Source organism: Solanum tuberosum, unplaced genomic scaffold, assembly GCF_000226075.1.
Source record: "Solanum tuberosum cultivar DM 1-3 516 R44 unplaced genomic scaffold, SolTub_3.0 scf00116, whole genome shotgun sequence".
NCBI lineage: Eukaryota > Viridiplantae > Streptophyta > Magnoliopsida > Solanales > Solanaceae > Solanum > Solanum tuberosum.
The window spans coordinates 304,846-320,807 of NW_006239040.1; the positions used below are offsets into that span (position 1 = coordinate 304,846).

Here is a 15,962-nt window from a genome sequence, read left to right on the forward strand (position 1 = left end):
TATATATATTTTGATTAAATGAAATTAAAAAAATTATTCTTTTTTTTCCTAATTTTTTTTTGGTAATATTAACAGTATTGAGAAGGCTAAGGATGCAATTTTTTATTCTTATACAAGACACATCAATGGCTTTGCTGCAATTCTTGAAGATGAAGAAGCTGCAGAATTATCTAGTAAGTGAAATATTTTGATTTTCCATATACTGCATTTTTAATTGTTTTTTTTACTTTGGTACACATTATTTACTGTGTCCGAGGTGAATCTAGAATATTTTAAAGTTAGTGAGATAAGAATGAACGTAATCTTACTATATAGATGTGTGGTTAGTTGAATAAGAGACAAATCAAATTCAAAATTTAAAATTTTATGAGTTTGACCTTTTAAAGGTTTTTAATATATTCAACTCATTGCATGAATCAAATGTAGCATTCAGTGAAATTTTAGTAATATATATATATATATATATATAGGGTTTAGGATGTATTAGCGACCTGCATTTACTATTGAGTTGAATATCCTTTATTGAAATGTTATATTGTATATATAGGTCAAGTATGAGTATATCTTCTTAAACATCTTTAGCAAAATATATCCCTGATTATGACACAGATTACATATACATTTTAAGTTTTTTTTATATGTATATGTAATTCGAGTGAAAAGCAATAATTAAGTTAATGAGTTTAATCAACAAATCCTTCTTATAGTATATCTCTCTTTAATTAATCAATGTTAATCAATGTGTGATATTTGGAATCCTCTTTACTAATGAGATTTAAATATCATTAATTAATCAAAATGTTTTAAGTAATAATCAACAAATTAAAATTCTTTAATATGATTTTTTTTGCAGAGCATCCAAATGTAGTATCAATATTCTTGAACAAGGGAAAAGAACTACACACAACTAGATCATGGAACTTCTTGGGGTTGGAACATGAGGGAAAAATCCCTAAAAGCTCTTTATGGAAGAAGGCAAGATTTGGAGAAGACATTATTATTGGCAACATTGATTCTGGTATGATCTTGTATGATTAATCTAACTTCACATCGTATAAAATTTAATAAAAAGAAAAGCATATTAGAATTTTTCTGTATAAGTCAAACATCTTTATAATAATTTTGTTTGTCCTGATATTTTTTGGATTGTTATAGAGATATTCTGTTATAGAAAACATATAATATTATAATATAATATAAAAAATGGTTCGAACAAAAATTTGATAATTATAGTGAAATATTGTTATAGAGGATAAATCTTATAGAGTAATTTGATTGCCCAAATATATGCCTCAATTAGTGTATTTTAGTTGAATTATTTTGCAATAATTCAGTATATTTTAATTCATTTTCTAAAATTCTTTGTAATTAAATCAAATCCATCTTTTATGCTTCTTAAGCACATTTGTATAAATATTTTTTGCAATTTATTATAGTAAAATGAAGAGGGTAGTAATAAATTGCACGTGGTTCATTGACTTTATAGAGTAAAGATTCTTTTTTCTTTTTTAAATTACACAAATTGTAATATTTATCTATCACTTTTTGGGAAGCTTAGTGTGCGTCTACTTGACAATTCACTATATATTTAAATAAATAATTTTAAAAACTATATATTTAAATATTTTATGTATCAAGATCTCATTATTCTCCCAAGTTGGCCAATCCCATCAATGATGGGCCCACTTTTACATAGCTTTCACCAATGGATCAAATAATATGGAGAATTAGATTATTAAGAAATGACCGGTAGATAAGATGAGATGTTTTAGACATATGAAAAACAGAAGTGTAAATGCACTAGTGAGTAGGTGTGAGAGATTAGATGTAGGGGTACGAGGAGAGACAGAGGTAGATCAAATAAATATTAAGAAGATGTGATTAGACATGATATGACATAACTTCAGTTTAACGATGACATGATCTTAAATAAAAAGATATATGAAATTTGAAATGCTAATCTTAATTGATGATCATCCATTTCACTGATCGATGCTACGTCGCACAATCCATACATACTCAAAGTTAGGGTGTTTACCAGGTCAATAAGATATTTAGGTGTGCATTTTTTTAAAACTTCTCTCTTCTCTTTGAGAGTGCCCCATCTTTTCGCTCCCTTAATAACATAACTCACAATCTCAGACTTAAAAGTGAAGGATGCTTATTATCCGAACAATCCGTTCTTATTCATGTGATTGGAGGCAGGTGTTTGGCCAGAATCAGAAAGCTTTAGTGATGAAGGAATGGGACCAATTCCATCAAGGTGGAAAGGAACTTGCCAAACTGGCTCTGATCCCACATTTCGTTGCAATAGGTACTTTCTCTTTAATATTAAAGTAATGTTCAAAAGTTAGTTTGGTATATGAAAACGAGTCCGGAGCCAAAAAAACAAAAAAAATGAGGAAAATTTCCCAAAGGGCAACAAAAATCGAGTATGAAACTAAAAGGGCAACATTTGGATGGAGGGGCAGACGAAAAGTTGGTTTGGTAGATGAAAACTCACATCCAAGTTTAATACTTGAGTAGTATAATGAATTTAAATACTTTGAACGTTGCGAAAAGGAAAAGTTTGTCATATAAATTGGAACGAATGAAGTATGATATATACATGTAACATGTTTATGTTAGTGTAACATCAAGATGACTTTTGACATATGGAGTTTTCCTTTAAATATTGAAGGAAGTTAATTGGAGCAAGATACTTCATCAAAGGATTTGCTGCTGAAGCAGGAGCTCTAGTAACCTCCAAATTCTACACGCCACGAGACACGTTAGGGCACGGATCACACACGTTGTCTACAGCCGGAGGTAATTTTGTCGAGGGAGCTAACATTTTCGGGTATGGCAATGGCACAGCAAAGGGAGGATCACCAAAAGCACGAGTTGCGGCATATAAGGCTTGTTGGCCTCCTATTATTCCATCCGATTCGTGTACTGATGCAGATGTCTTGGCTGCATTTGATATGGCAATTCATGATGGCGTTGACGTGCTTTCAGTATCAATGGGAGGATTGCCTGTACCATATGCCCAAGACAGTATTGCTATCGGTTCGTTTCATGCTATTAAGCATGGTATTGTTGTGGTTACCTCAGGTGGGAATTCGGGTGCTTATCCTGGTACAATAGCCAACACTGCACCTTGGCTCATTACTGTCGGGGCAAGTACCATTGATCGCGAGTTCTCCAGCTATATCATCTTAGGAAACAATAAACGTTACAGAGTATGTTTCTCTTGTCCACTATTCTTTTTGTCTGCAAAACGATACAGTCAAACCTCTCTATAACAATCACCTTATATAACAACATTTCATCATAACCATCAACTTTTTATGTCATACTTTACTTCTCTATAACAATATTTTACCTGTAACAACAACGTCCATTCTTTGTAAAATTACTTCTCTATACCTCTTCGTGGAGAGTTAGGAAGCGTCAGTTCTCATTAGTTTTTGGATTTTTTGTTTTTTAGGGAGTAAGCCTTTCAAGTAAAGCTCTTCCCGAAGGCAAATCATTCCCAATTATTACTGGTGCATCTGCTAAAGTTGCCAATGCGACAGCTGAAGAAGCGTGAGTATTACCTCTCTTCCCTACTTCTTAATGTACCAACTAATCTAACTTTGCTAAACCATTTTATGTGGTTCTGCAGTAATTTTTGCATAGAGGGGACGTTGGATCCTAAGAAGGCGAAGGGGACTATTTTGGTTTGTCATAGAGGGGGTAGTCCAGCGTTTAATAAGTGCACTCAAGCTACTTCAGTAGGTGCAGTTGGTATCGTTATACTCAATAGCGCGTTCTTTGGAAATGAAATGTATGCTGAACCTTATCTCTGCCCTGCAACGCATATCAGTTACTCCGATGGACTTCAAGTCTCGTCTTATGTTAATTCAACAAGGTATAACAAAGAGTACGAAATCTAGCATTATGTCACAGTACAGCAAATTAAATGATTTAGTATACATAGCTATAACAAGAAGAATCCTCTGTATTCCCATTCTTTTTCTGTTTAATTTTCTTGTTAAACGTCGTTGTTGGTTTGAACAGGAAAGCTACAGCTTACATTACTCGGCCAACAACTGAATTGGGAACGAAACCAGCGCCAGTTATGGCTGCCTTTTCGTCCATTGGACCTAATAGGGTGACACCAGAGATTCTTAAGGTCTTTTACCATTTCGATATTGTTAATTTCAAGTCTATTAACCAAAATGATTTCAAAATTACAAGTATTTATACGATATTATCTTTGCAGCCAGATATTACTGCCCCGGGAGTGAGCATACTAGCTGCTTATACTGGAGTTCAAGGACCTACAGAAACAGATTTAGATAATCGTCGAGTTAAATTTAACACAATGACAGGAACTTCAATGTCATGTCCTCATGTGGCTGGTGTTGTTGGCCTTTTGAAGACCCTCCATCCAACTTGGAGTCCTGCAGCCATCAAATCCGCCATTATGACATCCGGTAAGACTTAGCCAAACTTTCAATTATGCATACGAATTTGCTTGCAACTTTTCTTGATCATATTAGGCTTCAAGAATAAGAACTAAATGAGTTATATGCAAACTTTTATATGATTATGATGCCTTGTTTACTCTTCTTCTGGTGCAGCAAGAACGCGAGACAACACGATTAATCCAATGACAAATTCAACTCACCTAAAGGCATCACCATTTGCTTATGGATCAGGACACATATGGCCAAACCGCGCCATGGACCCTGGCTTGGTTTATGACTTAACAATCAATGATTACATGAACTTCCTCTGTGCACAAGGGTACAAGGAAACTCAAATCAGTTTCTTCACACAAGGCCACTTCAAATGTCCTGACCCTATAAGTTTCAGCAATTTGAACTTACCTTCAATCACAGTGCCCAAGCTCAATGGCTCGATCGTTGTGACTAGAACATTGAAGAATGTAGGGTCCCCGGGCACTTACAAAGCTCATATTCGATCCCCGATTGGAATTACTGTTGTTGTTGAGCCAAACACATTGGAGTTCAAGAAGATTGGAGAGGAGAAAAGTTTCAAGATCACTCTGAAAGTTAAAGGACATAAAGCTCCAAAAGATTATGTATTTGGCCATTTAATATGGTCTGATAACAAGCACTATGTTAGAAGTCCCATTGTAGTGAAAGTTACTAAGAATGTTAGATAACATTCATTTCTATGTTTATTGTTACTTGTATAATGTGTAATGTAATACTATTCATTGCTCTCAAAAGTATTTGAATAATAGCAATCATCAAAGCTTTATATATCATGAGAATGCTTTGGTGAATGGTCCAATGTGCTAAGGAATGAAATAAAGTTAAATTTACCCCTAAACTACGTGAAATGAAATAAATTTTCGTTACGTTAATAATTGAGGTCAACTATGTTTTTGAGTCTCGACGTTACTAAAATAATCTATAGTTACCCTTATTTTCAAATGAACAAATTTATTATATTTTCTATAATTATGAGGCAAATTTGAGTTATGCCACCAACAATAAAGACATATATAGGATCAAATTTAATCAGAGGGAAAAATCATTCTATCTTTCATAATTGAAAACAAGTGCAAACAACATAAAATCCACTCATTTAGGACCTAATACGTGCCTTTTCGTGAATTTTTAAAATTACCTTTTTGTCAGATTTCAGTCCCTAGATACATGTATTTAGCGTGTCTAGATAGATGTATATCGAATACATGAGGTCAAAATTATGTATACTTTATTCCTGATAGACTATATCCAAATAGATTCACATGTATACGACTCTCTCGCTCACCTCTCTCCCTATGTATATGTATATCAGAAGGTATCTAGTATGCCATATGCATATATTTAGTGTGATTCGTATATTTGTGAGATACACACTTCTCGCTCCCGCTTGCTCCTCTCCTCTCTCTCCTATTTGTATTTGTATCTAATAGTAATTTCATAATTGAGAAAAGACACTCTTGGCCCTCTTTTCTACCTTGTTCCTTTTATCTTTCCAGTGATGTCTGGAGAAAAGAAAAGGAGAGGTTTTTGAATATTTACAGAACCAATCCCTCTCTCTCTCCTCTCCATCTTCTTCTGAAACTTTCTATTAAATTACCAGAAAATTCCTATATATTCAAGCAATCAAATTCTCCAGCTCATTTACGTGTTCTCTTTCAGATCTCATCAATCATGTCGTACGCTTATCTTTTCAAGTATATCATCATCGGAGATACAGGTAATTTTTCAATTGTGATTGATTTTATCGTTAATTTGATTTGTAAATCTAATGACTTCCTTTTTGCACCTGTTTATAATGTTCTCGTTTTGGTTTTTATGGATCTGGAATCATCGGGAAGGTTCTATTTCAATGGAGGTTGTTGTAATAATTATGCATATGATTGAACTTGTGCTATTATGAGAATTGTAGCATTCAATTGTTTTTTTTTTGAATTTTGTGTTATTTCTGTTGTATTTGATATATTAATGATGGTTCGGTGATATATCCATGGAGTTTGATAATCGAATTTTTTTTCCGATGAGAAGGATTTTGTTAGGCTAAATTTGATGATTTAGGTCATAAAAATACGGTTCGTTAAGTTTTTAGTAAATAAATTGGAGTTTCAGCAGTTAGAGAATGTTTGTATGATCCAATTCAGTTGGATTTGAAGTCTCTTTATTTTTCTTTTATATTCCACCAGCTGAAACAGCCAAACACTTTCTCTTAGAACTATACCAATGCTGCTCTTTTGACTTGTAAAATCTATGTATTTTCTGAAAGAGAAGCCCTTTGAAACATCGATAAAGTAAGTAATTTGATAAAGATAAAACAGTAGTTGGAAAATATTTCTGAGATGGATGTCTGCTATTTTGTGTATGGTGAAATGGTTGTTGATTAAAACTCTGAATGCTCGTAATAGTAAGCATATGATTTAAGAGATGAATTACATATGGCTTGTGGTGAGAATTGAGATGGTTACACATGTGTCTCACAAACATATCGTTATAGGAATCTACCCTCTTATTGGTTTAGGGGTACTCAAAACTTCGAAATCCTTGTGAGTTGTGATGAGGTTCTAAACTCTTGGTTGTTCCTTGTATATGCAATGACAAATTTGCTGAGTGATTCCTCATACGAGTGCACTTTGCCCTATCATTTTCGTATAGTTCATTGGCTTCCGATGGAATATTTCCAATGTTGATGTATACATTGCTGAAGCCTTATATAAAACATCATCTCTAACATTTTTGTTGCTCAGGAGTCGGAAAATCCTGTCTTCTCCTGCAATTTACGGACAAACGATTTCAACCGGTCCATGACTTGACCATTGGGGTTGAATTTGGGGCTAGAATGATCACAATAGACAACAAACCAATAAAACTACAGATCTGGGACACGGTTTGTTTCACATCTTTTCTTTCTTTTTCTGCTTCGATATATGCCAAATTTCTAAAAAAGATGCAATCATTAGTCTAAACTTTGCTGATCATCTTTTTTTTTCTTCATTTGGAACTTAAGATAATCTTTGTAAATGCCTTAAATTCTTTTCTAGGCAGCAGCATAATTTTCATACTGTTCTCGTTATTATTTGCTTGTGCTGTCATTAAATGGCTGGCAGCATGATTATAATGAATGATCTCCCGTTTCAGGCTGGCCAAGAATCATTCAGATCCATCACGAGGTCATACTACAGAGGTGCTGCCGGGGCACTACTTGTTTACGATATTACCAGGTATTATCCTGCATTATGTTTTTGACATTCTTTATGCATGAAACCGAAGTTAGTAAGCACAAACTTGCTCTCATTCTTACACAAGACATACTTCTTGTCTTAGCTTTTTACTTGGATCAAAGTTCTAGAAATATTCCTCACACAATCTTAATCACCCAGACATAATTATCTACATATCAAACTTTCGGCTGCATCTGTAGTATACACTGTGATCTTCAATTTAACTAATTGTAGAACATTACATTGTGCTCTTGTAAAATGTTATCTAATGCCATTTGTCTTTTACTGTTAGAGAGGAACTAAAGAAGTTTCTTTAATGCTAGTGAGCACTCTGTTATTTTGGTTCATAAATCTCTCTCTTGACATAAATGAACAAATATATGGTCTTCCGAATTTAGTTTGATAAGGGATCCATGAATTCAAATGTGGACAATAATATATTGCTGTATCGTTGTGCTTGTGTCTTGTGGTGCATTGATGGTTTTTCCACCCCCAAACTGAGCTTCAAATGGAAATAAGGTCTTACATATTTTTGTTGCTGCCTTTTGCTTTCATAATGGATAAATAGCAAATATTATAGGAATTTATGATTTCTGTGGTCACTCTAACTACATTTCCCTGGATAGTTGTGTTAGTGAAGAACTGATGATTTTCTTTCCTCCGGAAATTATAGGAGGGAAACATTTAATCACCTTGCTAGTTGGCTGGAAGATGCAAGGCAGCATGCAAATGCAAACATGAGTATAATGCTGATTGGAAACAAGTGTGATCTTGCTCACAGAAGAGCTGTAAGCACAGAGGAAGGCGAACAGTTTGCCAAGGAAAATGGGTTGATATTTATGGAGGCCTCTGCTAAAACAGCTCAGAACGTTGAGGAGGTAAAAAATCATTTAACGTACTAGTACAGCTTTTATATTATACAATGGATGTCTCAAAGTAATTCATTGTACCTCTTCAGGCTTTTATCAAAACAGCTTCCACGATCTATAAGAAAATACAGGATGGAGTGTTTGATGTATCAAACGAGGTATACCTTATCCTGACTATTTATGTATATTCTACTCCCTCCGTCCCATTTTATGTGGCACCATTTCCTTTTTGGTCAGTCCCAAAAAGAATGTCACATTTTCTTATATGGTAAGTATTTAAAGGTACAATTCCTCTTTTACCCTTGTTGGTTCCACTTAATCTTAAAGAAAGTATTCCAATACATTTATGAGGAGAGAGAAAAATGAGTCTACTTTTTAATATGACTATTTTTTGAAGGGACAATTTGGTAAACATTTCAAAGTCTTCATTTATTTCTTAAACTCCGTGCCCGGTCAAATGTTGCCACATAAAATGGGACGGAGGGAGTACTTAATTTGTTTCGGTGTGGACTGCAAATGTTGTTACTTGTTAGAGAAGACTTAACTTCTGCCAGAATCTAATATATGAAAAGAAACGATGTAAGAAAATTAGGGAAAAGTAGAGAAGAAATAGGATCAGCATACCTTGAAATAGTGATTGTGTTATGTTTCCTTCTGATCCTATCACAACATACTTATCGAGGTAGTCCAATATTTCCAAACGTATTGCCTAGTCCAATGTCTTCTCCTTTTTCTTTCCTTCTGCCCAACATAAATGCTGCTATTGCTTCTGGGATCTGTTTATGACCCCTAAGATAACTTTTATGTGGGGAGTTGAGACCAGAGGAAAATTAAAGTACCAGGTGGAATAGTCGAGGTACAGGAGAGCTGTCTCGGACACCACTGTTATTAGAATACTTGAGACTAGATGGAAATGTGGGGCCTAATTGAGAAAGCAGATTCCAGCGTATATTAATTATTATAACATGCTATTTCAAGGAGGCAAAGTTGAGTTATTTTGAAGTGATATATACAGATTTGAAAGACAAACCAACCTCTCAATCCACATTCCTTCTGTTTGACGAAATTTTAATTAATCAGATGGACCAACAGTAGAGCATATCTTTATATATGGTCTCCGTTTGCTGATGACAAAACCATTGCAAGTAACTTAAATACCTGATTATTGTCTAGTGAAAGAAGAAACGAAGTTGCCAAAAAGCTAAATGCTTGGTTTCATCAATGGTGTATCTATTCCTTCATCTAAATAGTTGAATTTCTCTTATTACTCTTTGCAGTCATATGGAATAAAAGTTGGGTATGGAGGGATTCCTGGGCCATCAGGCGGACGAGATGGAGCTGCTTCTCAAGGAGGAGCTTGTTGCAGTTGAAACTGGAAACTTTATTCTTTAAATTTGATCATAGCCAGTGGTGTTATTATTTATTTATTTATGCTCTTCTAGCATGTTTACCTTCATTGGTGTAACCAATTTGTTTGTGCTTATGTTAATATATATATCTGGGCAAATATAAACAACTTTACCTTTTGAAATGTTATTTTGTAAATATATGTGTGCAAAAGTACTACGGTATATGATCACATACATATTAAATGGGAACAAAAATATCGATATCATTTAGGATTAGTAACATTGTGGTTATAAAAATAATAATTCATAGATGAGTGATTTTATAGATGAAATATTTATCGCATTTTTTATTTTTATTTCTTTTCCCATTTCAGTTCTCTCACCTGTGTATTTTGTTACCTTCCTACATGCGTGGTCCAGCGTCCACGTTATCTACTAATACTTTTAAAGTTTTTCATATCCCTTAACAAAGAAATATAATAATTCTAGTTATAAATATATTTAAATATTATTTGTATTAATTTTTTAAAGGTCCATAAAAAATGGAGTTATTGAGAAGTTTATATTGCCAAGATGAACGTTTTTTATGTGTATGTCACGTTATCTCGTTCTTGCTGCATTGAAGATTTCCGAGCTACTACTTCACCCATGTATTAGGAATGTATTAAATTTTCTTTTCAAATTTTAACCTTTTACTTTAACAACAATAAAATTTTATTTGATATTTTAGAATTTTGAATCAAATTACCTAAATCTCATTGTCTATCAATAAGATTTTTTAGACTAATAGCCAAGATATTTTATTGCAATAATTGGCTAACATATTTTATCAACTTGTAAAATTAATTTTATTTATAATAGAGTAGTATTTTTCTAGAGGTTATAAGATTTTTTTTGCAAAAAAATTAAATTAATTATAATTTGAGATAATGAAATAAAAACTTGATAATATGCCAAAGAAAATTTTATATTCCTATATCACTATACAATAAATTGTAAAATTGTATAATAAAATGACTTGAAAATAATATTTAACTACCTATAATAAATAATTTTTCATTATCATAAATAAAAAGTCTCAATACCTAGAGTTTAGTTTGAATTGTTCAGATAAGAGACCAAATCAGATCAAGTTTTTATGTCTTTTAAAAAATCTTTTAAAGTTTTAGTTTTAGGTTAATGATTATATTATAATGACTTGTTATTGAGTAGAACTTATCCTTTTCATATTTCACAGTAGAGACAGTGGTGTAACAATGGCGGCATCTATAGGAACATTGAAACCTTTTCAGCATTCTATAATCGATAATGTTGATAGTGCAATGTCCTTTCAAAGTCTCTCTTTTGCATCATCACATTTATCCAGCGGCAAATTGATCTCACCTAAATCATTGCGTTCTAGACGATTCATTTCTAATAAGAACGCCTATCATAGCAGGGCTGCGATTATTGTGTCGCCTAAAGCTGTTTCTGACTCGTCAAATTCACAAACATGTCTTGATCCAGAAGCTAGCCGAGTTAGTGCATTCTCACTTGTTTTGCAAATTATATATTTAAATTGAATCAGCATTCAATATATTTTGAAAATTTTGATTATACAAATTAGCATATAAAAGTGTATGGTTTGTGTAAACTTTTCTTTTTGTATACATGTCTGTCCGTCTCAATTTATGTGACAATGTTTGTTAGGCATAATATTTAAGAAAGAAAAAGTTTTGAAATTTGTGGTCTAAAATAAACTTGGCACATTTGTATGAATATAAATCATTTGATGCAGGTTAACGGAGAATTTTAAAATAACTTTTTTCTAATCATAGGTGACATTCCTTTTTAAGACATACTAAAAAAGGAAAATGGATCAGGGACGGGAAGAGTATTTTTTTTAACTGATTGATTGTTAAATTGAGCGGCCGTTTGATTCTGGTGGTCCAATCGATATATATGGTGTTTGTTTGCTTCAGTTTGAAGTTATTTAATTACTCTGTTCATGATTCCAGATCTTGATATAGACCCTCACGTACATATTGATAAATGTATAATTATATAACTTGATTTTGTTTAATATAACACAGAATTGTTTCTTAACGAAAGTTTTCTGGTTAATCATGCTTTACTGAATAGAGTAACTAACTAAATATATTGTTAATGCAATTTGTTGCAGAGTGTTTTGGGTATTATTCTTGGAGGTGGAGCTGGGACGCGTCTGTATCCTCTAACCAAAAAGAGAGCAAAGCCGGCTGTTCCGCTTGGAGCAAATTATCGTCTGATTGATATTCCTGTGAGCAATTGTATTAACAGTACCATATCCAAGATCTATGTTCTCACACAATTCAACTCTGCATCTCTAAATCGCCATCTTTCACGAGCTTATGCAAGTAACATGGGTAGTTACAAAAATGAAGGTTTTGTGGAAGTTCTCGCTGCTCAGCAAAGTCCAGAAAACCCTGATTGGTTTCAGGTACCTAACCTTCTTCCTAATGTACACTTTTTAACAACATTAAATTTGTAGTTATTTGATTTGAAAATGAGCCTTGGAGTAACGGCAAAGTTATCTTTGGCTTTGAGCTGTGTAAGTAGCCACTAATGCTTGAATTGGGGTAGGTTGTCTACATCACACACCCTTTGGAGTGCGGCCTGTCCTGGACCCTGCTAATGCGGGATGCTTTGTACATCAGACTGTCCTTTTTAAAAATATTATAACCTAGAGATAGATATCAATCCGACAAGTATTTAGCATGTTTGAAGCCACTTTAACGTTACTGTTTGTGCTCGACTCCTCTGATTTACTTGTGACATGCGTTTTAGTATAGCTGTTTAACTAGTTTTTTTCGCAAACTAGTGTAAGATGAAATTACTTGTCTCTCAGGGCACTGCTGATGCGGTCAGACAGTATTTATGGTTGTTTGAGGAGCATAATGTTTTGGAATTTCTAATACTTGCGGGAGATCATCTGTACAGAATGGATTATGAAAAGTTCATTCTAGCCCATAGAGAAGCAGATGCTGATATTACTGTTGCTGCACTTCCGATGGATGAAAAGCGTGCCTCTTCATTTGGTCTAATGAAGATTGATGAAGAAGGACGCATCATTGAATTCGCAGAAAAACCAAATGGAGAGCAGTTGAAAGAAATGCAGGTACATGCTATAATAGTGATTTTGCATATTTCTCAACAAATACTCATAGCATATATGAACAAAGACACATATTTCGTTTCTTGGAAGAATATAATTTGTGTTTGGTGCATTTTAGGTGGATACTACTATTTTAGGCCTTGATGACGAAAGAGCTAAAGAGAACCCTTATATTGCAAGTATGGGTATATATGTCATTAGCAAAGATGTGATGTTAAACCTACTTCGGCAAAGCTTTCCTGCAGCTAATGACTTTGGCAGTGAAGTTATTCCTGGTGCAACTTCCATTGGAATGCGAGTATGTAAATTCTTTATTCATTACCATTTATAGTTCTAAAATCACAAAAAACTATTAGAAATTTACTTTTTCTCTTATGAGAATTGTATGAAACTTTACTTCGACATTACTCTAGTAATTATAATTGTTGCTATACTCGTGTCGGACTCTCCAAAATGTACTATTTTTGGAGTATCTGGCATGCATCCATCTATATTTTTAAAGAGTATGAGCAGCATAGGTTATAGGCCTTATTGTGACTAGCTTCTAGTTTAAACTTTTTTCTGCTGAATATGATTTTTGCTTAGTTTTACTTGTAGAAAGTCTTAATAGTCTAAGTTCAGGTGCAAGCTTATTTATTTGATGACTACTGGGAGGATATTGGTACCATTGAAGCTTTCTACAATGCTAATTTGGGCATTACAAAAAAGCCAGTGCCAGATTTTAGGTAACGTCAGCTAATACTTCTCTCCACTTAGTTACGATTGTCTATTGTTCTACTCTGGTCGTAAGCACTAATATTGTTATCTTCAATATTCTCTGAAGTTTCTATGACCGTTCAGCTCCAATCTACACCCAACCTCGATATTTGCCTCCTTCAAAGATGCTTGATACTGATATAACAGATAGCGTCATTGGTGAAGGTTGTGTCATCAAGGTAATTAATTACGTAACTATTTCTCACCAACAAGGTCTTCCATATTCTTAGTATTGGTGAACCAGTACATACTTGTCAGATTACGGTTCTCATGGAGTTACTTTGTTGTGTACAGAACTGTAAAATTCACCATTCTGTGATTGGACTCAGATCATGCATTTCAGCAGGAACAATTATCGAAGACACTCTTTTGATGGGAGCAGATTATTATGAGGTAATAGTTAAAATTCACAAACTATATGACTAATAGACTTACTTTGTATATACGCGAGATAGATAGCATGTAGAAAATTAAAAAAAAACGAAAGATATTTTCTTCATACTACTTTTGGTTTGTTGTTAAACTCAATTTGCTTCCTTTCTTGATCCAGACGAATGATGACAAAATGCTTCTGTATGCAAAGGGTAGTGTTCCAATTGGCATCGGCAAGAACTGCCACATAAAGAGAGCTATTATTGACAAGAATGCTCGTATAGGGGACAATGTGAAGGTTGGTTTACCTGATCAATAATTCTTATTACCACTCAAGTTTTATTATGTTTGATGAAAATCTCATTCACCTAACTTCTAGGTAACATATTTATATATATATATATATATATTGTCCTGCTGACTTCTCTTGTCATCACATAAATTTTTCGAACCAAGCTGTGAGATCAAGTCTCTAACATGGAACTTTTGTATCATCAGATCATCAATATTGACAATATTCAAGAAGTAGCAAGGGAGGCAGACGGATACTTTATTAAGAGCGGAATTGTTACCGTTATCAAGGATGCAGTAATTCCCAGTGGTACTATCATCTAAGATGGTGAAACTTGGATTCCTTTAGTTTTTATTTATTTTGCCAAACAACCATGAGTTAAAAGGATTTCTGCACTCCTTCAAGTGAGTGATCGTCAATGAACCAAAAAAATTGTTTTGTGTTCTTGAAAGTTGAATATAATTAGGATGTTAACTCGAAAAAAATATGAATTACTCCATTTTATTTTCTCTGTTCGTTCGTGTTAGTGTAGTATTCGTTTCCCTCTATCATTATCCATATACATATAATAAGACGGAGAGAGGGATTTTTCTATTATCAGAATTTGAACTCGAGATCTCTAATCCTAGGCCTAGTTAAAGTTTACTTTCATTGCTTCATATTTGAAATCTCTATTTTAAGTCCACAACAAAATAGAGATTTAGTACATGGTCATTCACATTCGCTGTCAAAAACACATACACATAATATACTTTAATCTCATGTGAAGAAATTTTGGTATGAATTCAGAATTTGAAGTTTAGTTTCAAGAGTAATGATAAAAAGGAAGATATGTAACACCTTGAGGACTTGTAGAGAAGTCTAAGAATATTCTTGCTGCTTTACACCAAGAATTAATTCATGGACAACACAAAGAAAAACATAACTAACATATATAGCACATGTAGTAGTGCCTTTGTAGATAGACATGCTTAATTTCCTCCTCTTCCCCACAAAAACTATATAAACTTGATTACCTTTTTATAGCAAGTTTTATTCCAAAAGAGGGACACAGAACTTATTCGTATCAGGTGTTTATATCAAACTAATGAATATAATAATCAGTTGTTACATAGACAATGATGGACTCATACTTGCTTTACTCCTTCCCTCCCAGTTTTTGACTTGATACGAAAAATAAGAAATTAATAAAGACATTTCAAATGTAAGCCAAATTTATTAAAAACCATCCCTTTAAAAAATGATTTAATTAGTGATGTGACCGAATCATAATTGACCACATGTAAGAAATGATTTTGCAAGATCGGAACGGTTTTCAGTTAGCAAATAATGACATAGATGAGCTTTTTTTCAAGCGAAAATGGCATAGTTGAGCCAAACTTTTAACGAATGGCATAAATGAGTTTTTTCTCAAAGTTAGATGACATATTTGAGCTTTTTCCAAAAAAATATATCATGGGATGTCCTATTTTAGTCCACCCCATTAATGTAA

At 33.4% G+C, this 15,962-nt stretch overlaps 3 protein-coding genes across 3 annotated transcripts in view; all 3 read left to right on the top strand.

The window, feature by feature from the left end:
- The window catches only part of LOC102604627 (subtilisin-like protease SBT5.3), a 7,724-nt gene extending 2,467 nt beyond the window's left edge, over positions 1-5,257 (top strand). The window contains exons 3-11 of the mRNA XM_006350065.2: positions 76-173; positions 854-1,018; positions 2,206-2,314; positions 2,681-3,221; positions 3,470-3,567; positions 3,647-3,892; positions 4,042-4,156; positions 4,247-4,460; positions 4,608-5,257. Coding sequence (XP_006350127.2) covers positions 76-173; positions 854-1,018; positions 2,206-2,314; positions 2,681-3,221; positions 3,470-3,567; positions 3,647-3,892; positions 4,042-4,156; positions 4,247-4,460; positions 4,608-5,155 — 2,134 coding nt within the window. The 3' untranslated portion in view covers positions 5,156-5,257. The remainder of the gene's footprint in view (positions 1-75; positions 174-853; positions 1,019-2,205; positions 2,315-2,680; positions 3,222-3,469; positions 3,568-3,646; positions 3,893-4,041; positions 4,157-4,246; positions 4,461-4,607) is intronic.
- Positions 5,258-5,975: 718 nt separating this feature from the next.
- Positions 5,976-10,099, top strand: LOC102592580 (ras-related protein RABB1c-like). The gene is made up of 6 exons (XM_006349947.2): positions 5,976-6,204; positions 7,226-7,365; positions 7,617-7,699; positions 8,373-8,577; positions 8,658-8,726; positions 9,846-10,099. Exons 1-6 carry the CDS (start codon positions 6,159-6,161, stop codon positions 9,936-9,938), a joined length of 636 nt encoding a protein of 211 aa, XP_006350009.1. The 5' UTR covers positions 5,976-6,158; the 3' UTR covers positions 9,939-10,099.
- Positions 10,100-11,163: 1,064 nt separating this feature from the next.
- On the top strand, positions 11,164-14,909 carry LOC102592916 (glucose-1-phosphate adenylyltransferase small subunit, chloroplastic/amyloplastic-like). The gene is made up of 9 exons (XM_006349948.2): positions 11,164-11,434; positions 12,079-12,375; positions 12,784-13,053; positions 13,169-13,348; positions 13,672-13,775; positions 13,874-13,985; positions 14,101-14,199; positions 14,357-14,476; positions 14,677-14,909. The coding sequence occupies exons 1-9, from the start codon at positions 11,174-11,176 to the stop codon at positions 14,791-14,793; spliced, it is 1,560 nt and encodes a 519-aa protein (XP_006350010.1). The 5' UTR covers positions 11,164-11,173; the 3' UTR covers positions 14,794-14,909.
- Positions 14,910-15,962: the final 1,053 nt, after the last annotated feature.